This window comes from Bison bison, unplaced genomic scaffold, assembly GCF_000754665.1.
Source record: "Bison bison bison isolate TAMUID 2011002044 unplaced genomic scaffold, Bison_UMD1.0 scf7180017864223, whole genome shotgun sequence".
NCBI lineage: Eukaryota > Metazoa > Chordata > Mammalia > Artiodactyla > Bovidae > Bison > Bison bison.
The window spans coordinates 41,848-52,877 of NW_011494795.1; the positions used below are offsets into that span (position 1 = coordinate 41,848).

Below are 11,030 nucleotides of genomic sequence, written 5' to 3' on the forward strand. Positions count from 1 at the left end.
AAAACACCAATACAGTATACTAATGCACATATATGGAATTTAGAAAGATAGTAACAATAACCCTGTATATGAGACAGCAAAAGAGACACTGATGTATAGAAAAGTCTTTGGGACTCTGTGGGAGAGGGAGAGGGTGGGGAGATTTGGGAGAATGGCATTGAAACATGTATAATATCATATACGAAATAAGTCACCAGTCCAGTTTCGATGCACGATACTGGATGGTTGGGGCTGGTGCACTGCGACGACCCAGAGGGATGGTAGGGGGAGGGAGGTGGGAGGAGGGTTCAGGATGGGGAACACATGTATACCTGTGGTGGATTCATTTTTATATATGGCAAAACCAATACAATATTGTAAAGTTAAAAAATAAAAATAGAATACATCAAAAATAAGGAGTCTATTTGCTATTCTGAAGAAATGTTACAATTGTACGAAAATACTTTTTTCTTCTGTTTTCCCCCCAGGAATAGAAGGAAAAGGAAAGATATAATTCTGTTTCTCAGCTTGGGAGAAGCTTATCAAGCCAAATTGCTTGAGACATTTTTCTGTATTCCAAATACTCTGTTTTAAAATTGACACTTCCAACACCCATTCATGATAGAAATTCATAAACTAGGTAGAGAAGAAAACTTACACAACATGATAAAGAGCATTCTACACACACACAAAAATCCTATAGCTAAAAGCACATTAATGATGAAATCTGGAGTGATGTCACCAAGATGGCAGAGGAGACTCCAGTTTCTCTCACCCCACAAATAACAGTGCTAAATAAATGAAAACAGGTCTAAGAGACCTCAGGAGTCCAGAAGCTTCAGCAACATAGCAGTGAAAAAAACTTGAGAATAACCCACAAACTGGTAAAGAAAATTGCTTCATTTTGCCTGCATCATCCTGTCCCCCAGGCCAGACTGCTCAGTGCCAAAAGGAACCTCCCCAGCCTGAAACAGTTCTCCTGGAAAGAGGACAGCAGGGTGAGTTATTAGTTTCCTCAGCCTTTCAGAACACTGCACAAATGACCTGCTTTGGATTCACCCCACCCAGAGACTAGCAAAGCTGAGATATCCAGAGACAACTAGGAGCAAAGAAAGAAGGGTAGGGGCTGTCAGTGCCAACCACACAGCAGGAGTGACTGGGGTTCTCTGTATCCTGCTCTGCAAAAAACCCCCAGAACCTTTACTATGAGGAAACCAACTGCCAGCACAGTCACTGAAGACCCCTGACAATTTTGCTGCTGATCGCTCCCCAAGGTTCTACATTAGCAGACTCCAATGGCCTGAGTCCTGTCTTATCCCTCCACCCCCAACAGAGCTGCTCCAGCCAGTGATGTCCTGAGATCCAGGACCCACACCAACAAGCGAGTAGCTGCTCAGGTGCCTGGAGCCAGTCTTGACTCCTGTCACTGGCCGACAATGCCACATGTGCGTGTAGCTCGTCCCTGCGGCTACATGAGTGCACACTGACTGCCCAGCACTCGAAGCTGCTTCTGTACCCACACTTGACCCAGTCCCAGCCACTGACCCCAGTCCTCATGCTGGGCATGTGCCTGTAGTCAGCTCACACAGATGAGCATGCCCCCCAATTCTGGCTACCACTCTGCTTGCCCTGGTCCCTTAACATTGGACTTGGGTGTGCTGCTGAAGACCTCAACCATCCCAGAGCCACCTCGGACTCTCCAGTTATTGGTGTCAAATATCATGTAGTTGGTGGTGTTCTGGACCCAGCTGCCAGAGCCAATCATTTTCCCTTGGAATTGGACCCACCACCCCCCACCCCCCACACTTGGCACCCAATGCCACTAGACTGATGGCTTCAGCACACTTCAGTGTGTCCCATCAAGAGTAAAGGTCTTCCTTATCAAACTGAGTTGATTAAGCCTAGAAAGAGTAACTGCTTCTCCAAAGACAGACACCATTGAAAGATAAGAGATCACCAAGAATCAAGGAAACACGATACAACCAAAGGAAGATAATAACTGTCCAGTAAGTCATCCCAAAGAAATGAACATCTACGAATTGCCTGAAAAGGAATTCAAAATAATTGTTCTAAAGAAATTCAGAGCTACAGGAAACACAACATGTGTGCTATGTGTGCTGAGTCGCTTCGGTCATGTCTGACTGTTTGAGACCCTATAGGCTTTAGCCCGCCAGGCTCCTCTGTCCATGGGATTCTCTAGGCAAGAATACTGGAGTGGGTTTCCAGGCTCTCTTCCAGAGAATCTTCCCGAACCAGGGATCGAACCGCTGCCTCTTATGTCTTCTGTATTGGCAGGTAGGTTCTGTATCACTAGCGCCACCCGGGAAGCCCAAAGGATAACTATATACCCACATTTTCCAAGTACAAAAATGAAATGAGATGTTCACCAAAGAGAGATTAAATGTAAAATGTACAAAATTTGAAACTTTAGAATAGAATGATAAATGAACTAAAAAATGCAACAGTTACAACAGCAGACTCAAACAAAGAGAAAAACAGAATAAATAAATAAAGGAATACATTGACCTCATGAAAATAAAATTTTTTGCTCTTCTAAGACCCTGATAAGAGAAAAAGACAAGCCACTCACTGTGGCTATAAATGAATAGTTAAAGAGGGAACCTTGGGATTCTCACGTGGCATAGTACAGAATCTGCCTGAGAATGCAGGAGACATAAGAGATGAGGGTTCAATCACTGGGTCAGGAAGAACCCCTGCAGGAGCAAATGACAACTCACTCCAGTACTTTTGCCGGGAAGATTCTATTCCGCGGCCTACAGCCCCTGGGGTCACAAAGAGTTGGACAGAACCGAGCACACACATACACACGGAGGGAGCTTATGGGGATAGAAGGTTTCTGTACATTTATTGAGGTGGTGGTTACACAAATCTGCCTGTATGATAAATTTCCATAGAGCAACACACACACAGACACCCTCCCTCTCATCAAATGAATTCACATAAAACTGATGAAATCTGCATAAGCACCGTGGATAGTATCAGTGTCAACTTCCTGCTCTGATGTACTCTAATTATGCAAGTACTAACCATCAAGGGAAACAGGATGAAGGGTATAGAGCATAGCACCTTCCTGTATTTTTTCTCTTGACAGCATCTTGTATACTTAAAATTATTACAGAATAAGCATTTAATAAGCAAATAAAATTTAAAGAAATGGATGCTTACCCTCCGGTTTGTGAAGACAGAATAACATTCTTTCACTAGTACTGTTTTGATTATATCAGGATCTGTGATAGCCAACATAGGTTGTCGACCTTCATAAAACCTGTGTAAGGAAAGGAGATCTAATTAAATTTATTGATACAGATTCCCCAACTGGAGCCACACTGTAAGTCCAGACTATCATTCTGATATTATTATAGATAGTCCTTACTCCTAGAAATTGTGGTTAGAAATAACATTAGAACACTTGTTTGGTCTAAGTGTTATGTACGTGGGTATTTCCTATACTATTCTCATAACTTTTCTAGGTTTAAAATATTTCAGTATCAGTGAGGAAGTTAGCTTAGTAAATAAGCCAAGAAAATTGTCTAAGAATGAAAAAACAATTAATTAGGGAGAGCCTACCCACTAATTTTTGAAGATATATCAAAAGCATGAAAAAGGCACATGAAACTTGTAGATACACTGACCATAAATATGTGACAATTGTCTGCAAACAGAAAGATTTGGAATGCTCCACGAATGATAATAGAATTGTAAAAGATTTTTCTATTCTCTAAAATTTGCTTACTTTATAGTTTACTTTAAAGGAAATTATTAATTTTTAATTAATTTAAAAAAATAAAAAATTTTCTTCTCATTACTTATATTTATTCTTCTGCATGGGTCCCGTGGGCCTCAGGCTCCATGTAGGTGATACCTATCAGCAGCTCGGCAGGCCCACGTTTGACCCACCTACCACACAAAGCTGACTCCTCAGATATGACACGTCCCAATTTGGCCTGATGTCCTGACTGTCAGGATGCCTGTTCATGGGAATGGGCCACTGGCATGAGGTTTACTCTGAGTTATTTACACTATCTTCTGGCATTCCCACCCCCCCCACTATCAATCATTTGCAATGGCTAGAACAAATTGGAAGATTTTCTACAAGTCTCCTATTCCTGACTTCACAGATGAATTTCAAATGGTTTTGTGATCACATGTAAAAATCGCTGAGAACCACTGCACTTTTTTCTGCCCATTTCCCAAAACCATTCTAAAACCCAGAGGGTCTAAGTGGGTGTTAAGAGCATTTAGTGCTGAAGCAGTGACAAGAGGGATTGAGGAGGCACTTAATCAGCTCTTCCACCTGACTGACCATATTACTTGGATGATTCCCTTCTTCCCATCATGCTTTTTAAACAACACCTGGGTGGAGAAGGGCTAGTGTTTTGGGTGACCCTTTATATTCATGATGTCACTCCAGCCTTAGTATTTCTTTCACTACCAGTTACAGCTCAGATTCCTGGGCCCCACCCCAGATCGTATTGATTTGGTGTACTGATGATGGGGGTCAAAGTCTGTATTTATAACAAGCTCTCCCAGGTGGTCCTCATTTAAATCCAAGCATGAGAACAATTTTTCTAGAGAGAGAACTGGGATCTACCATGAAAAAGTGACTCCACCTGGAGCTCACAGGCAGTAAATGTTGAAGGGGCAACCGTGGTGATCCAGTGCTATGTATTCTTCTCATTCAATCACATTACCCTTCGGCGTCATGGCAACTCAGTAGGGCCCTATGGTTTCTGAGGACCTGATCAGAGAAGATGAAGAGGTCCAGAGAGGGAGGGCCTTCTTCAACTTGCTTTTGGCAGAGAAGCACCAATGACACCTCTCCTGCTGCTCTCACCAAACCTCCAACAGATCCTAAAGTATGTCAGCCCATGTGACACACTCTGGCTTAGATATACCCCACATCTCTTCAAAGTCAGAGAAAAATACTAGATAAAACAATAACTGCAATTCTATTGGAACGTCTTGGCTGAAAATTAAAAACAAAACAAAAATACCCTCCATACTTGTACAGAAAGGAAAAAGACGAGCAGAAATGGCTTCCCGTTCTTATTACCTGTAACCTCCAGCTCTTTTCCCAAGAGAACATATTAAATCCAAAATTAAAAAAAAAGATTCTGTCTTTCAATTTAAAGTGAATTTCAATTTAAAGTGAATCCTAAAGAAAAGGGTTATAAAATGCATCTATGGACATATATTAGAATGTTTTGGAATAATGCATATTATGCAATTAAATGTCACATTAGAAAGGAAAATATAAAAGGGGAGAAGAGTGAGATACTGGACAGAAAGTGCTGCTAGGAGTCTCTGGGCCTCAAAGTCTGGAGAAAAGTGATGACCTGTGATTCTCCAGACCTGATTCAGCCTATGGACCTGGTGACATCTGGGATCCCTGGTAGAACAAACCTCCAAAAGCTTTAAAATAAATGAATTTATCCCAAGAGGCTCGGGACTGAGCCTCTCCCCCACACCACAGGAGGTGCCTCATTATAACAAGTTTATTCAATGGAAGCTTCCAGAAAACTCACCCCCACATTTTCCCATACTTTTTAAAACACTGATTGTCAAACTCTGGAATACCCTGCAAAAAGAAACAAAATTTGATTATTAATCTAAATGTACTGAAACCTACCTCTTAGGGGATAAAAATGTTTGAAACATTTAATAAGGCTTACTGTTTTCATGGGTAGTTGGAGGGAAGTTCTTATTCAGAGATGTCTCAGAGGAAATAGAGTGGATATTGGAAACAGAAATCAAAATAACTCTTGCATCTTCTCTAACTACTATAGATACTAATTGCTTAACTTGCCTGTGAATACTAAGTACCTCCTTGTCTTTAGTGAGAAAACTGAAGCTGAGGGAAAGTTAGAGTGGCCTGTACACACTTGCATCTCCTAGTTAAGCATACTTTTCATTTATCTCATGAGCCCTCTCTAGAGTTTTGGCAGAATAACACGTTAAAGACACCAGTAAACTTTTTCATCCAGCACATTTAAATAACTCTAAGGCATGTGTGTTGAGTGAGAAAATAAGTGAGCGAATGAACAAATGACAAGTGGACTTGCCTTCTAGTTTCCAGCTAACACAGAAAAGATGGGGAGAGGTCACAGTTACAAAAATGACAACACCAACGAAACAACCTGCCCTGAATTTTCCCTTCTGCAACTAAAAAAAAAAGCCACCTTTCTGTCATTAAGTTTCTGCTGTGATGTTTGATGGTTTAACTATGGAAATGAAGATTTCAGAAACATTGGGTATGGAGTACATCTACTAAGGAGTCATTGGGAAAGATAGAATATAAATTATTGCTTTTTTAGAAGGAGAAAATTTCAAGAGTTCTTAGGCAGTAATGAGACAATGAAGGCCTCTGTTTGGAGAATCAGTATCTGAGAAACAAGCCTCTTGTCTGCAGGAAAGTAAATCTGAGGCAGAGAATAGCCTGCAACAGAGCTCTGCCCCTGGACATCTGTACATAGCTCACGACCTTCAGTTAATATCAAGGCTCAGTTAGAATTCACAATCCATGTACTACCTAGTATATTCCATTGAGTTAAACTAAATTTCAATAATTTTGTCAAGTCATATACTTTCTAGTGATTTTATATATGTGATTCTGTCTTTCTTTTTTCAAAAAAAAAACACCTCCATAATATATTTCGTGGTTAAATATCTGAAGTAACTAGAAAACCACCATCTTGTCTCTGTTAAACCTACTCATGGCTCAGATATACCCCAAAAGTGCTTCCTTTGGATACACAGAGGTAAAGCAAAAGGCTCTTGTTACATGCCTCTAACTGCAGAAGACATCAGGGCTAGCAAAAGTAGAGGAGAGCCAGGGAGATAACTGCAGGAATTACCAGATAATTCAAGTATGTGCAAATTACCTGCTAATGAATTTTTTTTTTTTCACCATCAGAGCCACCAGAGAAGCCCCACTGAATACACAGGTTGCCTGAAAAACTGAAGTTACCAAAGAATCGAGGAGGAAGAAAAAAGTGCAACCCAGAGCTTCTGCGACCATTAGGAAAGTTCTGACTCTAGTGCATGCAGCCTAATGAGTCACCTGGGCACCTTGTTCAAGCCCTCCTCCTGATACAGTGAAGCCTGCGTCGTAATGGGAAACCTCACCTGGCAGGATGCAAACTCTTCAAAGTCTGCACAAGATGGAACATCGGGTCTTCTGCTGAATCAGCCGAAGAACCTGTCTATCTGACTGAGACAAAATATGAGGATCCTGACAGCTAAAAAGAGAGGTGTGTGGTACACTTGGCCATGTGCTAGGTGGGGCACATGATATCACTTCCGGAAAGTATAAAGCCTCAGAACTTCCTTCTGAGGAGGGACAGTGTTACTATGGAACTCAGCTGAGTTTGCAGCCACGAGAGTCAAAAGAGGGAGTTTAAATAACACGTACCTTGTGGTAAGCCATAATACTTCCAAAATAGGGCACAGGTCTTGGCCCAGGAATCCCCAGCTTCTTAAAAAGTCCATATGAATAAGTCCCATATCTATAAAGGGAAAAAGAAAACCAGATCACAGGAATTGTGGAGTAAGTCCTGGAGCTGGTCAGTCACTGACTGAGAACTGGAATCGTCAAAATAGGGAGGTAGCATGTAGGTGATAATAATATCAGCAACTCCAAAAGTGATATTACTTTCACTCCTCTTATCCTCGCCCACCACTTCTTACAACCTGTAAACGGTAATGGTGATTAGCTAAAAGCAGCTGAAGTCTTCATGGTTCTAATCCTAGAGTGGATACTTGATAAATTTAGTAACTTGACTTTTAGATGATTTGCAGAGTTTCATTCTAGGTAGGAAGTGGAAATTTATGCATTTCAATAATGAGATTTTGCTTAAATTCATCCACAACATCACACTTACTGTGAGCCCATTGTGGCATCGTTCTTAAAATTTGCATGGAGATTTTTATGCTTTTCTTTCCCCCTATGTCCTGACCACATTTTAGGATTTAATTCTTCTTAAATCTATCTTCACAATCAAGTCTTAGAGAATAACAGTGTTCTTATTTCTGTAAAATACAAACTGTGCCTGTGCAATGGCTGTAAACAGCGGCTTCCTTGGGAGTGTACCAGCCTGGTTGCCCTAAGGGACCTTGGAGCCAGACTTTTCCAGTGGACATTTCATGACTGACATGCTGGCCCCAGTCTAAGCTCCAGACAGGTATGCATCGTGTCTTGGAAAGCCCCAGGGCACGGTGGCAAGGGTTCACATTGGCCGAGTCATAGTGCCCATACACACCAAGCTGCAGGGCAAGGAGCATGTGATTGAGGCCCTCCGCAGGGCCAAATTAAAGTTCACTGGTCACCAGAAGATCCAGATCTCCAAGAAGTGGGTTTTTTTCCCTAAGTTAACTACAGATGAATATGAAAATATGGTAGCAGAAAAGCAGTTCATCCAAGATGGCTGTGAGGTCAAACACATCCCTAATCCTGGCCCTCTGGATAAACGACAGGCCCTGCACTCATCAGAGTCTTTGTGCTGTCCCCTCCTTATTCATACCCATCAACAAATCCTACTGTCTTATTTTTTAAAAAAGGACAAACTTGTCAAGACTTCCATTGGCATCATGGAAATACAAGCAACTTTCAGCTGTGCTCAAGTCTCTATTGTCAGGCAATTTGGTGGACATGCCCTACAGACAAGGCTGACTGACTTCACTGTCACTGAATAGAACTGTACAAGTGAAACAATGAATAAAGGATCCATTTCCAGACCATTCTTACTCAAATGGTATCTGGCCCTCCAACCTGTGACACTCACCTATAAACTTCAGTGCAAGGCACACTCTTTTCTGGGGGGCTTTTGTTTTGAGATGCTCAATCACAGATTGGTTTGTTTACCTTCTCTGTGCATCAACTCTCAAAAAGCCATAAAGCCTGGCGCTTTCTATGGCTGGTATAGCTGAAACTCATCTTCACGTGTCCTGTGAGGAATCTCACAACATGGGGTGTGGAATCTTGCAGGTCTTCTCAATCTGGTGTTTCTGAGAACTGGCAGAGTGGAGGACAAGAGGGGTTGAGGGGAAAAGTTGCTGAAATGGTTTTAATGTTCAAGTTTGCTAGGCCTCCCAGGCTAACTCTGTAGAGGCAAATTAGAAAGGTATGACTGAAAATCGTGCTGTGTATAAATGGTTCAACATTCCCCTCCAAGCACTTTTAGCTAAAAGTGGGCCTTCCAAACTTCAGGTACTTTCCTGCAGTGAAGAAAAGAGGTATTGTGCAACACAGAATAAATAAACAGAAAATATTCCAGAATGTTTAATTTCTTCTATGAAGTTTACCATTTAAGGGCTTACCAGTTCCAAATATTCTGTTCAAATCCACCAGATCCGATATGATAATGTGGTAATAAATGTGATAAAGTAAACCCAAAATTGCCTGAAGGAAACTGTGCTTGAAGGTGCAGCAGATGCGCCTTGGCCAAGCACACCTGGATGTTTGGATCTGTCCTCCAGGGCAGGTGGTGGAGGTGCAGACACTTACTCTCCAAATGGGGATGACGAGCTATTCCTACCCCAGTTCCTTCCTTTGCCATCACAACAAGAGCAAATCAATTTTCCTTCTGCACTTTCAATGTGTTACATAAACTCTCAAATTTATGCTGATGTTAAAGCTCTCAGAGAGGGGAGGAATAGCTGAAAGAAATGAATATAATTTCAAGGTTTCTGCCAAGTCTCCTCTCCACTAAAGATTTCTCACTTGGGGGTAGGTAGTTCTGCATAGTACAGGTTGAGGGAATTGAGTCTTGGCAGGGAGTGCCACAGGAAGGGCATATAAAAAGGGGAAGAGCTGATCTGAAGGGTGATCAATCTCCAGCTCTGGGTGACCACGTGCCTTGTGTAAATGACATCTGGGGAGGGAAGGAAGGGAGCAGGAACTCCTTGAGTGACACAGGGGCCATTCCTTCAACACTCTTTACAGCAGATACTGAACCAAGAAGGTGAAAATAGACAAATCCCAAGTTACTTTATGTCTCCAGGATCCCCAGAACTAGAGAAGGGGAGAGTACCCCAATGCACAGGGACTAGTTTCTTTAAATCTTCCCCTGGTGGATTCTGGTTGATTAGTCTGGGTCTATGAAAATTAGTAGTCTATCATCCCTGGGAACAAATAAAATCACTAAACTCTCTGCATGAATGCTTAGTTGCTCCATTGTGGCTGAGTCTTTGTAGTCATAGAAAAGACTGTAACGGTAACTGCCAGGGCTGGGTCCGAGGGTTGGTTGCCTGCTCCTTCACAGACTGAGTTAAGATCCATAATAACCCCATTGGTGTCTGTAGCACCCATACTTAAGCTACTTTTGCTCCATAAACTAATCCTCAAAACACTAAAGGGAAAGTGGGACCTCATTACCATGCAAGTCCAAGGTTGCAGAGGAGATCAGACTTTACAGTCACTCACATATAGAGGAGCACCAGGCTGGTAGCTAGGAGAACCCAGATTTCCATGGAAAAGCTTGAGATCAGCTCCATGGCCCCTTTCTGCTGTGATTCCCTCCTCTGAGTTTCTTGTCAGCTCTGTGTGCTACTCTTCACTTGCTTCCTTTCACACTCTGTGATGATTCAATGCAGCAATGAAATGTTTATGTGCTGGGAAGTGGGTGGAGCTGGAGCTTCAGCCAGTGAAGGAATACCTGGGCTCCACCTGCAGGCCCCTTTCTGCCTTGATAGTTGAGAAAGCATTATGGACATTACACTTTGACCTCCCTTGTGTTCATATTCTCTGGGAATTCAATAACAACTCAATCTGTGCTATCAGTAAGTTCAAAGGTTAGGAAAACTCAAATAAAACCACTGGCGATAAATATCCTCTAAACTCTCCTTATCTCTGTAACTGCCTGAACTTTAATACTTGAAATCATTCAAACAAGCTATGTCTACAAATCTTTACCCAAACACCTTCCTCAAACTTGATATCCTTGTTTCCCTATAAGGCATCAACTCATCCTTCAAATTCCAGCTCAGAAAGAACGTGGTTTTGAGACTCTGCTAACTAACCTCCTTAAACAGGA

General features: G+C 41.9%; 1 protein-coding gene across 3 annotated transcripts in view; it reads right to left on the minus strand.

Moving 5' to 3' along the window:
* The window catches only part of LOC104992728 (cytochrome P450 3A28), a 38,790-nt gene extending 28,203 nt beyond the window's left edge, over window positions 1–10,587 (minus strand). The window contains exons 1-5 of one of the 3 annotated variants that reach the window (XM_010845697.1): window positions 10,373–10,532; window positions 8,861–9,010; window positions 7,412–7,505; window positions 5,526–5,578; window positions 3,166–3,265 (exon numbers count right to left, since the gene is read on the minus strand). In XM_010845697.1, coding sequence (XP_010843999.1) covers window positions 3,166–3,265; window positions 5,526–5,578; window positions 7,412–7,426 — 168 coding nt within the window. In that variant the 5' untranslated portion in view covers window positions 7,427–7,505; window positions 8,861–9,010; window positions 10,373–10,532. Of the gene's footprint in view, window positions 1–3,165; window positions 3,266–5,525; window positions 5,579–7,411; window positions 7,506–8,860; window positions 9,011–10,372 lie in introns of all 3 variants that reach the window. The other 2 variants (XM_010845695.1, XM_010845696.1) reach the window with 2 other exon arrangements.
* Between the last annotated feature and the right edge of the window lie 443 nt (window positions 10,588–11,030).